The following is a 12,775-nucleotide window of genomic DNA, read 5'->3' on the forward strand; positions in this document are numbered from 1 at the left end:
CAATAAATGATGACTTTGAAATATATGCTGACTGTGACTTGAAATAAAGTTTGAATGTAGCAAAGAATAAAAAATAAACATTATGGTTATGTGATTTTTGTCTCTCAATTTGTTTATGTGATGTATCACATTTCATTGATTTGCGGATATTGTATCAGCCTGCATCCCCAGAATAAATCCCACTTGGTCATGGCGTATGATTTTTCTAATGTAATGCTGGATCCGATTTGCTAGAATTTTGTTAAGGATTTTAGCATCTATGTTCATCAGGGATATTGGCTTATAGTTCTCTTTTTTTGTAGTGTCTTTATCTGGTTTTGGGATTAGGGTTATGCTGACTTCATAGAAAGAGCTTGGAAGTGATCTTCCTCTTGAATTTTTCTGAAAAATCTCAGAAGGATAGGTTTCAGTTCTTCTTTGAATGTTTGATAAAACTCCCCTGTGAAACCGTCCAGACCAGGGCTTTTGTTTGCTGGAAGTTTTTTTTATTATTATTATTACTGCTTCAATTTTATCAGTAGTTATCAGCCTGTTGAGGTTTTTTTATTCTTCCTGATTGAGTTTTGGAAGCTTGTATTTTTCTAGGAATATGTCCATTTTGTCTAGGTTGTCCAGTTTGTTGGAGTAGAGTTGTTCATAGTATTTTTTTTTTTTACAATCCTTTGTATGTCTGTGGGGTCAGTTGTTACTTCACCTATTTCATTTCTGACTTTTATTTGGGTCTTCTCTCTGTTCCTTGGTGAGCCTGGCTAGAGTTTCATCAGTCATATTTACCCTTTCAAAGAACAGCTCTTGGTTTTATTGATTTTTTTATATTGTTGTTTTGTTTGTTTGTTTGTTTGTTTTGGTCTCTATGTCATTTATTTTCACTCTGATCTTTATTATTTCCTTCCTTCTGCCTACTCTGGGCTTTTCCTGTTGATATCTTTCTAATTCTTTAAGTTGCAGGGTTAGATAATTTATTTCCATTTTTTCTTGTTTTTTGTTTTGTTTTGGTTTTTTTTTTTAAGTGAAATGTTTACATTTATACTGAAATACGCACTACAACAGAATGAGTTCACTGGTCAATGAAACTTTGCCAAAGCAGATCACAGACTTGCCAGAGAGGTCCAGTCCGCTAGCAGCAGTGATCCCCAAGCAGGAACACCAACAAGACGCTAGGAGGCCCCACTCCAAAAAGCCTCCTTTCAAGAGACCCCAACTCACTTCTCCCACATGCACCCACACAAACATAGGAATGTGGACATGCCCACGATTTCAATGTTTTCAGTTTCTTCACTGCAATAAATATAAACTGGCAATGCTCATACACCACAGCACAAACAATATTTCAGGATTTAGCGGACAACTGTAAACAGTGGCTAGGCTGAAAAAATAAAGAAATTAGGAATTTAACAATGAGACAGAATTCGTAACAGCAGGGCATAAGCTACTCCAGATGTTTTGTGTGGGTTCAGGTTTTTGACAAAAGATATAGTCCAAAAAGGCCCATGACAGTCTAGAATATTATGGCAGCAAAACAACAGGTCCCAGATCATCCCTGGCAGTACATCTTTCACCAGCCACATTCAACATGCGACTGCAGAAATCGTTATAGTGTCATCACCAGCTGCTACTTAATGTATCAGGAATGGGTGGACAAAGGACTTAAAATTTGTTGATAGAGGAATAGAATAATACCTCTGCAAAGTTGGCCCCTTAATCATAATGACAACTAGGACATTTCACCTGTACGGTGCATTAAATTTATATAGAGGAGGGAGGGGAGAAAGAAGGAGAGGGCGAGGGAGAGGGAAAAGGAGAGGGAGAGGGAGAGAGAGAGAGAGAGAGAGAGAGAGAGAGAGAGAGAGAGATCCAAAGACTAAGCATTAAGTTCTGTCACTGTAGCAAACCTGGATGTTGATGAAAGAAAATACAGGGTATCCCCCCCAAAATATATACAAACTTTAACAGCTGATAGCTCAATTTTGAAAATGAAATGTATTTTAATAAACACTGCCTTTATAATTATTCACTTTTGGTGACACCTAGATGAACACTTTTTGCCTAAGGCAGTGCTGGCAAGAAATGAAAGCAGACTCAATATCTGCACAGTAGCAATGGGGCAGACTTTTATTTACGAGGCTAGTGTTTCAAATACTACTGTTCAAATAGATCCGGTAAGTAGAAAATGCAGTGCTATCTCAGGTCTGTACACATGAGCACAAGAGCTGGAGGCCAGCACACACAGGGACTGAATCCTCTCTTGCTGGAGCACCCTCAGACTCCCACCCTCTGACAATCAGAAGACCTGGAAAGGAAACCGTCTTTTCACACACAAAATTGTGGCTTAATTAGTTATTCTCCCTAGAACTTTACCCAAGCTAAGAAAAAAAAAATCTGTCTTGAAAAATTCAAGAACCTGGGTTACTAAAAATAAAAATAAAATTTTAAAATAGTAAACAAGTTTAGTAAACACCATGTGTATTTTCTTTTGTTAATGAAGACATGATACATTCAGAAAAGTATGTATTTTTTTCTTAAAAAGACAAAAAGCAATAAAATTCCTAGCAAGAGGCTTGACAAGAAAAGAACACATCAGCCCAAGCTCTATCCCTCAACCAGGACAGGCTTGGAACCAATCAGCACCCCTCCCCCGCCCCCCACAGCACTGCTATCTGCCTGGCAAGCAGACATGAAACACGTCTTAGTTACTAAACCAGAATGTTAAGCAAAATCACTGCAGAGCACATCTGGATGGGCTACTTCAATATCTACCTGGTCCAGTTTAAAATATCTGTTTGTAGATCCAGTTTGTATACATTTCATAGGTCTACTGAACAAAAACCATCCATTGTCCCATTGTTTTAAAATGGCAGTTCTTGTAGCTCAAACCATCTAATAAAGAGCTCTCTTGAAAGAAATTCTCAGAAGATTCATTAAGAAAAAATCCTGAAAGTTAAACAAGCCTCAGATGGGGGAGGGGGAGACCAAGTAGGATGTTTATTCTGAAGAATAGTTCCACTTGTTGCCCCATGAGAAAAGGCCAAACTTTTCTGGATTCATATAATTTAAAAACTAAAACAATACAAAAATAAAACATACACCTTAAGATAATACAAAACTTGAAATAATGTCAGGGCTTATGGAATGAAAAATAGAAGAGGTCTGATCTGATCCTCCCCCCCTCCCTGACACACAAGCCCAAGGGGGGCGAAAAAAAAGGAAAGAAAGAAACTGTAGCAGGTTCTAAGGGAAAAGCAAACGGAACAAACCACTCTGCATCTGGATAGCACTACACAGACACTAGCACAGAACACCACACAAGAATGAGCCACACATCAGAATATCATGAGAGTAACTGGCTGGGGACTTACACACCCAGCAACAGAGCTCCTAGGTAAGAAATGTGTTAAATTGGTAATATCAACAAGGACCCTACAAAAAAGGAGCAAAGGCTGCATGCATGGGTCTATTACAGACATGATATTCAGCAGCATAAAAATAATACCCACCACAGAGTTCCCCAATTGGGGCAAAACATATTCTTCACTGCTAAGCCTGGGAAAGATAAGACAGTGGAACAAACCCACTTGTAACTATAGCATCTCCCATATTTGAATGACAAGTATGTCCATTTGAGAATACACGAATAAAGGAAAATAGAAAAAAAAAAGGCTAAATTATGAACCTTAAAAACTAGAAAAAACCATGTTGTAAAGCCAAATAGGTGTGATTCTGATCATTATTATATACTAGAGGCCCGGTGCACAAAAATTTGTGCACTCGGGGGGGGAGGGAGGTCCCTCAGCCCGGCCTGTGCCCTCTTGCAGTCTGGGACCCCTCGGGAGATAACGACCTGCTGGCTTAGGCCTGCTCCCAGGTGGCAGAGGGCAGGCCCAATCCCTAGGTGCAGCCCCTGGTAGGGCTCAGAGCAGGGCTGATTGGGGAGTTGGGGTGCCGCCCCCTGTCATACACAGAGCAGGGCGATCGGGAGGTTGTGATTCCACCCTCAGTCACGCTCAGGGTAGAGCCGATTGGGGGGTTGGGGCACCATCCCCTGTCACACTCAAGGCAGGGTCGATGGGGAGGTTGCGGTGCCACCCCCTGTCATGCACAGAGCAGGGCCAATCAGGGGGTTGGGGCATTTCCCCCTGTCACTCACAGAACAGGGCCCATCAGGGGGGTTGGGGCTCTGTACCCTGTCACGCACAGAGCAGGGCCCATCAGGGGGTTGGGTTACCTCCCTCTATCACCCACAGAGCAGGGCCGAACAGGGGGCTGGGGTGCCACCACTGTCACACTCAGGGCAGGGCCGATGGGGAGGTTATGGCTCTACCCCATCACACACAGAGCAGGGCCCGTGGGGGAGGGGGGGGTTGGGGCGCCGCACCCTGTCACACACAGAGCCACAGGGCGATCAGGGGGTTTGGGCGCTGCCCCCGCCACGCTGATCCCCGTGCCGGGAGGCCTCGCAACCCTGCTGATCCCAGTGCTGGGAGGCATATTACCCTTTTACTACATAGGTTAGAGGCCTGGTGCATGGGTGGGTGCCGGCTGGTTTGCCCTGAAGGGTGTCCTGGATCAGGGTGGTGGTCCCCACTGGGGTGTCTGGCCAGCCTGGGTGAGGGGATGATGGCTGTTTGCAGCTGGTCACACATCCTTCAGGGTGGGGGTCCTCACTGTGGTGCCTGGCCAGCCTGGGTGGGGGAATGATGGCTGTTTGCAGCTGGTCACACACCCTTCAGGGTGGGGGTCCCCACTGGGGTGCCTGGCCAGCCTGGGTGAGGAACTGAAGGCTGTTTTCAGGCTGGGTGTGACTGAAGCTCCCAACCGCTCCTTTTTTTCTTTTTTCTTTTTTATTCTGCGCCAGCTTTAGTTTTGACACTTGGCTCCAGCTCTTAGGCCTCTGCTGCTGAAAGTAGGTTTCTGGCCTTTGCTTACAGTGTTGCGATCCTGCTGGCCGAAGCCCGGCAGGTTTCTGGGTTTTTTTTAGCTTCTATGTTTGTTACATAGTTGCTTGCAGCTCAGAGGCCTGCAGCAGCAGGCGGGGAACGTTGGAGTCCTCCGTCACTGAAGCAAGCAAGCCTCATGTTAGTTTCAAGCTGCCTGGCTGCCGGCCGCCGTCTTGGCTGGCAGTTAATTTGCATATTGCCCTGATTAGCCAATGGGAAGGGTAGTGGTCGTACGCCAATTACCATGTTTCTCTTTTATTAGATAGGATGACATTATCCATAGAAAGAAAGGCCAAGAAAAGAATCTTCACTTTGTTCAGTACTTAGGCTTGATGTCATTCTAGGTAAAACAATGATAATTCAATAAATGTGTCACACATACAACTAAAAAGTCCCCTTCTGGTTTCAAATGAATTTAAACAACCATCTTCCTTAACTAATTTTTCTCCTGTGTCAAACAAACCTATGTACAGGACCAGTTTCAATCCCTCCTCCCTTTCAAACACTAGATATGAACATCCAGGAACATTCTACAACGCAAAGTGCCTTAGGAAAGAGAAGGATTCCGTAGTGCCAGTGACATAACTGATCTCAGGAAGCGGGAATGCAATGAACACTGATGGGAGCCAGTCAGGCAATGGTGGTCTGCTTCTCCTCAGGTGTTTCCTCCAACAACTGCATGATCAGTTCATGGAGGGGTTTGCAGATCTTTGCGTAGCCCCCTCCTGTGAGATGCAGAAAATCAAACATGTCGTGGCAGGAGATGGCACCGTCCGAGTGCATGAAGCCCCCATCTGTATCCAGGAGCTGAACATTGGCAAGCTTTGGCAGGGAAACCTTGAGGAGCTGGTTCACCTTGGCATTTTTTTGCCTCAAAGGGTTGGGCTTCTCACCTCGAGGTAACAAACCCAGTACAATGATTTTGGCCTGTGGCTGCCTTGTGTTGATAAGTTGTACGATGGCCTCGATTCCACCTGCTACTTCTTCTGCTGTATTTTCATGGTTGTTTGTTCCTACCCAGACAACAATGACCTTAGGTTTAATATTCTCCAGCTCTCCATTCTTTAGCCTCCATAAAACATGTCCTGTTGTATCTCCTCCAATTCCAAAATTCAGTGCATGGAGTGGGGAAAAAAGTTCTCGCCATATCTCGTATTGCTGCATTAACTGCACCATGGAGTCCCCCACAAACAGCACATCAGGCTCTTTGTCTTTACAGTCCAGGACAAATCTGTTGTGCTGAGACATCCATCTGTCATCTCCTTGAATATCTTCCGCTGCATATGGAATGGCTGCTGGGTTTTTGTCTCCTTGGCTCATTCTATACTCAGGCAGAGGGTCCGTGCTGGCCCCAGCGGCCGGCGGGTGGCGCATCTGTTGCTCACTCAGTCCCAGCGGCCCCACTCCGGCGCGTCCCTCAGCCCCAGCACCTCTTGTTTTTTGAGGTAGGTCTGAACTTCCTTCTCAGGGCTGCTTTCCTTGTGTCCCATAGATTTTGGTTTGCTATGTTTTCATTGTCATTTGTTACCAGGATGCTTTTTATTTCTTCTTTGATCTCTTTGGTAACCCAATCATTGTTTAATAACATGCTATTTAGTTTGCAAGTGCTTTATTTTTTTCATTGTTTTTATTGTAGTTGATTTCTAATTTTATGTCATTGTGATCTGAGAAGATTCTTATATAATTTCTATCTTCTTGAATTTGAAGAGACCTTGCCTGTGTCACAATATGTGGTCTATCTTTGAAAATGTCCCATGTGCACTTGAGAAGAATGTATAATCTGTTGCTTTGGGATGAAATGTTCTGAAGATGTCAATTAATTCCATCTGATCTAGAAAGTCATTTAGCATTGCTGTTTCTTTGCTGGTTTTTTGTTTAGAAGATTTATCCAGTGGTGTCAATGGGGTATTAAGGTCCCCTACTATGATTGTATTGCTGTCGATCTCTCCCTTGATATCTTCCAGAAGCTTTTTTGTTTTTTTAAAAATATATTTTATTGATTTTTCACAGAGAGGAAGGGAGAGAGATAGAAAGTTAGAAACATCGATGAGAGAGAAACATCGATCAGCTGCCTCCTGCACATCTCCCACTGGGGATGTGCCCGCAACCCAGGAACATGCCCTTGACCGGAAGCGAACCCGGGACCTCTCAGTCCGCAGGCCGACACTCTATCCACTGAGCCAAACCGGTTTCGGCGAGAAGTTATTTTTTTATGTATTTAGGTGCTCCTGTATTAGGTGCATATATGTTTACCAGGCTTATATCCTCTTGCTAAACCGATCCCTTTAGTATTATGAAGTGGCCTTCCTTATCTCTTGTTATGACCTCACTTTGAGGTCTAATTCGTCAGATATAAGTATTGCTACCCCAGCTTTGTTTTCATTTCCAATAGGCTGAAATTTATTTTTCCATCCTTCACTATCAGTTTGGGTGAGTCCTTTGTTCTGAGGTGGGTCTCTTGTAGACAACAAATATATAGGTATATGAGGCAGCCAATTAATATTTCTCTCATCAATGTCTCTCCCTCTCCCTCCTCTTTCTCTCAATCAATAAAAACATGATTCTTTTCCTGCTCCCCCATTGTTACTTTAGTAGTGCCCTTGGCCTTGGACACCTTGAAATTTTTTAAAACTGATTTCTTTCTCTCAATAGCATATTTGTACAGGGGAAATATACACAAGAAAATTACCCTTATTTTATGAGCAAACAATAATGGCACATAGGCAGTTTTTTTAAACAGCCAAACTTCCAAAATAAAATATGTAACAGTTACTATACACACCTCCAAATCACCATCAAGCTGAATGCATTTCCTTAAACACTAACATAACTTCTGGATGAAATTAATTTATACCATCTAAGTAAAAATGTCCTATAATTATAGTACGTTGACCTACCCTGCCATATCTTTGTGTGACAACTCCAAAGCTAATGCTACTGCACACTTTCCACCAAAATCTTTGGAAAATATTTTCTGCCAAACCAAACCAAATAAAAATAACAGAAGTTTAGAGGAAAATGCAAAGTAAGATTTGGAGGACTACATATTATTGCATCTATATTTTTATTGAGTGACTTTACAGAAAAACATTTGAAGGCATAGCAATTTCCAACTAAGGTATGTTAATCTCCTCTTAAGTCATACCTTGCACTGTAAAACTTCAAATCCAGCTCAATTTTGTAATTATAACCCAACATCTCATTCATTACAACCAAAGCATGGTTGATTTTAAGGTGTAGATTTTTATTCATTATACATAGGCTGCTAAAGTCATTGCATCACCCATTTGGAACAAAAATTCTCTACAGATACCTATGATATGTAATTGTGTGAGAGTGTGTATAAATTATATTATATTTTATCCCTTTTTGGCTCCAGAAATTTTTCTTTTTAATCATAGAAAGCTACCTGCTGAAGGTTTCTAGCAAGAAAAAAATTTCCAAAGGAGTTTAGATCATCATTTTTCCCTTTAGGAAGGAAAAAGGGTAGGAGGGATGGAGGGAGAGAAAGATGATAGATAGAGAGATGATAGATGATAGATAAGATAGATAGATAGATAGATAATAGAAAATCAAATGGTGTTGCTATCAAATGAATCATGAATCTCTAGAAGCCTGAAGAATAAAAGCCATAAGGCATAGATGAGGCTCTGAAACATTATTGCATTTTTTTAAATTGCTGATTCTTGGCTTAACTAGAATATCACCTGGATCAGAAACAGTGAAACTAAACTGAAGGTAAGGCAAATTATGACTTTTCCTCAATGATCAACAAGAATCATTCAAGCCACTTTATGCATCCAATCTCTTAGATTCTGATGTGCCCAAGAATTACATCCCATTTCCTGTGCTTCAATCTTGATGACTTTATGTACATGGATGGGATATGATTATAACATAAATTATATTTAGAATATAAGTAAGGTTTAGGTCTTAATGCTACACAAATCCTACAGATAGGAAATGATTTTTGGACAATCTTTTTTTTCATTCTTATAATTCAATGAGGGAGAAAACCCACATTAACACTTGTGACCCATATACAGATCTAATGTAAAATAAAATATCTTAAAATTAAAAAGTGCATTATATACATATAATTTTAGTAGAAAGAAGACTGGTATATGAATTTTAGATTCAAATATAGAATATTTGTATACCACATAATGCTGAATCAGTTAACATTTTTCTCGAACAGTTCTTATCTGTCCAGATGAGAATTTTCCACTTCAAGTACAACCAAATTATACTTTAAGACTCATCAATTTCTAGCTCTGCTTTCTCTTCCTACTACAATGATATGGCATGATAGTCAATGTCAGTGAATATTTTCAAGATATAAATATAAACATAGTTTCCAACAACTGTCTGTTATTTACCCATACTTCCATCCCACCAATACAAAATATTATATAAAAAGGGAAAATAAAAAGATCTGAACCAATATTTCTTTATATTCACAACCTGCTGTTTGTTCTTAGAGTTGTATGTGTGTGAGTGTATGTACAGTCAGGAATAGCTTGGTTTTCAGGTTGAATGAAGATTACAAGGAGGGGCTAGAGTTAGAACTAAAGCTGATTATCAAGATATGACAGGCCCTGTCAGTTGCTGCTTTTTCTAGTTCCTTCTCTCTATAGGAACAAAATAACTTCAAATTTCTGGCTCAACTCTGTCTGATACATTATCAACAACAGGTAGACCTAGTTCAGTTAGTCTCAGCTCTACAACTGGTGCTCCTAGGCCAAATCCTGGTTTCACAAAAGTTGTCCAAAATGATATTTTTCTCCCAAACCTGCATTATAATTTTCTATCCCTTCTAATTCAGCTTCTGCCTTATCTTCCTGAATATATTGATTGGAGTTCTTTTGTTACAAGCAACACAAACTATATCTGGCTACTTGGGCAAAGTGAAATTAATTAGAAATATATTATTGTTTATAGAAGTTACTGGAAGCTTGGAAAATCGGATTTAGAAATTCGCAAGAATCCAGGAAGCTCTTGGAGGGCTAAGAAGTTGCAACAATAGAAATAGGAATGCTCTTGTCGAAAAAAAGTATGTACTGGGGTCTCAATTAGAATAGAATAGAATAGAATAGAATAGAATAGAATAGAATAGAATAGATTCAAACTTGTTTCAATTTTTTTGTGTGATTGCCTTCAGCTTTCAAATTCCAGGAAGTTAGTGTTCTGTTGGCCTTATTATCATCACTTGTTCATCCTCTGATTAGGGAAGAAGTGAGGCATGATTACGGACCCACCAGACTTTATGCAATGGAAAAGAGGTAATTCCTCATGATGAAAGTAAGGTACTAATTGGGAAAGGAAAATTAGTACTGGGAAGCCCAACCCAACAAATGTCCATGATGCTGAATGTTTTCCAGCTTACCCATTGTTATTTGAGTAGTGCCCTTGGCCTTGAACACCTTGAACACCTAGTTCTTGAATTTATTTTCTTTTCAAAAGCTAGACCTTACTCTCTATACCCCGAGTTGTTGCCTGGAAATCTTCTCTAACCTTCACAGATGACAAAACACCCAAAGGTCTTATGCTCAAACAAAGGTATTATCTCTGTCCTAAAACTACTGCTACTAACTACCACCTATCCGATCATATTCAAATCAAGCTAATTTGCTGTACAACTTAGAAAGTATGTTTTCAAATTTAAGCCACACATATTTAAGGCCTACTATTAGAATAAGAGCCTGGTCCTGGTCATCTTTAGTTTACTCCCTCATGCAAAAAGCCTCTTTGGAGGGCTCAGCATACCACACAGGTTAAGCAACCCAAGTATAACAGGCAGTAGAATACAGATTCAGCCCTTTAAGCTCTGTGAAGTTCAATTTGGAAGCAATATCTAATAATATGTCATAGCAAACTGTTTTTTGGCAAGCCATAATTGTAAGTTACAATGTTTCTCAAAGGTTGATATGCTGAGTGCTTGCATCAGACTCATTGTTAAACATTAAAAGTCCAGGAGTTTTCCCCAAACAAAATCTGAGACCATAGAATCTAGTAATATGTAATTTTCATAAATACCATAAGTTATTTCTATGCACACTGAAGTTTGAGAATGGTGGACACGAGGGTATCTGCTATAAGACAATGGTAACTCCAAATAGGCCAGCAGAGCAGAGATAAAAGTGGTCAAGGAGGCTAATATTCAGTCTAACTTGACCATCAGCAAGTTAGCACAGACATAGTTACTGTCCTCAGGTTCAGGAAGGAGAACTCCAGGTAAGCAGGGGGAATGGACAGAATCAAAACCAAATTCCAGTTCTAGCAGGCCTGGAGTAGAAGGCAGAGTGTCAAGGTAGAGACTCAGGCTCATAAAACAATGTGGAAAACATGATTACCGGAATTAAAAAGTAAGATGGGGACAGCATGTCAGGAATAAACATTACAAGCATTTATCCATAGGATTATAATTTCATGGTCAAAAAAAGCTACATGAGTAACTTGATGGTGAGTAATATCATTAGGAAAGAGATTGTTATAGCCTTACATTCTAAGGTCAGTAGTTCCAGGCTAAGCCTGCAAGTGGGAACAAGTGGTCCCAGCTTTAGCAATAGAAGGACTAAATATATATATTTTTTAATCAAGCAGGATCTACTACCATGGAATCACAAAATGCTAAATGTGGTAAATTTCTTTCCTGCAGCACTTATTTATTATGTATTTGCTAGAAATTCAATTTTTTACCTTCACAACGAGGGATAATGAATAGGTTTTCTCACTGTAAATAATAGGCATAAAGAAACAGCAAAAGAAAAACAAACAAATGAAAGTAAATTGCAGCACATGGAAAAATGAGAAAAATAGAGAAAAGAAAATAAGATAAAGCAGGAGAAATTAGGGGGAAAGGAACAAGTAGGGAAAGAAACAGAATTATCTGTAGCAGAACACTGCAAGCCTCTTGTAAGAGGCATTAAAACAAGACTACTGGACTACTCAACACCAAAAAGAAAACCCACAAATAATCCAATTAAAAGATGTGAAAAGGGAAGGAGCTGCTATTGGGTCTGTTGACCTCCAAATTGAGGCAGGGGCTCTGGCCAAGCAGTCAACAAAGTGACTGCTAAGGGTTCCATGGAGAGGCCCTAAGGGAAAGGGGAAGAGAGAGGGAAAGACAGGGAGAAACATCAATGTGAGCGAAACACATTGATTGGTTGCCTCCTGCATGAGCCCTGACTAGGGCCGAGTTCGGGGAGGAGCCTGCAACCAAAGATTAAAATAGTAAAGAAGGTTTCCTGGTCTTAAAAATGTATTTTTTTTTTTGACAAGTAGATGGAGAAAATGGCACCTGAACAGGCAGCAGGTATTATCAGGCAGAAGAACTGTCTCCTCCTACGGCTAGGCCAGAAAAGCAACTAAATCAGAGAACATCCACCTTGAATTAACAAATTAGGCACAGCTGAGGAGACAATTTTCAATGAGGAAGGGCAGAGGACACCTAGAGAACGCCACTTGGCAGCCATAACCCACATAGAACCACCACCCTGCCCCGGCAGTGAGTGGCACAATACCTCCTGGCAGGGTCCCAGACATCTGCAGGGAGCACTCACCACCAGAGTGAGCTCCCACTCCAGGTATTCTCACCAGCCTGCTGGGACCCAGCATCCTAGGATCCAGCTCCAAGACACCACAGTGAGTGCAAACCAGGAGGAACCTTGTGCCCCACCCTCGCCCTAGACCCCAGAACCCTGCTGCTAGCCTGACCCAGAGCCACCCAGCACCCACTCCACCCTGAGGCCTGGGACATGCGGGACTTACTGCCAGCGTGACCCAGAGCAGCCCAGAGCACACCCCACTCTGGGACACAAGGGAGCATGGACTGTGCAACC

The 12,775-nt window shown here is 41.2% G+C and overlaps 1 protein-coding gene across 1 annotated transcript; it reads right to left on the minus strand.

Moving 5' to 3' along the window:
- Positions 1 to 5,564: 5,564 nt before the first annotated feature.
- Positions 5,565 to 6,254, minus strand: LOC308536004 (platelet-activating factor acetylhydrolase IB subunit alpha2-like; the record flags this gene model as incomplete). The annotated part of the gene is made up of 1 exon (XM_081115014.1): positions 5,565 to 6,254. One exon carries the CDS (start codon positions 6,252 to 6,254, stop codon positions 5,565 to 5,567), a length of 690 nt encoding a protein of 229 aa, XP_080971140.1.
- Between the last annotated feature and the right edge of the window lie 6,521 nt (positions 6,255 to 12,775).

Source organism: Myotis nattereri (genome assembly GCF_964212035.1).
Source record: "Myotis nattereri genome assembly, chromosome: X".
NCBI classification, from domain to species: Eukaryota; Metazoa; Chordata; class Mammalia; order Chiroptera; family Vespertilionidae; genus Myotis; species Myotis nattereri.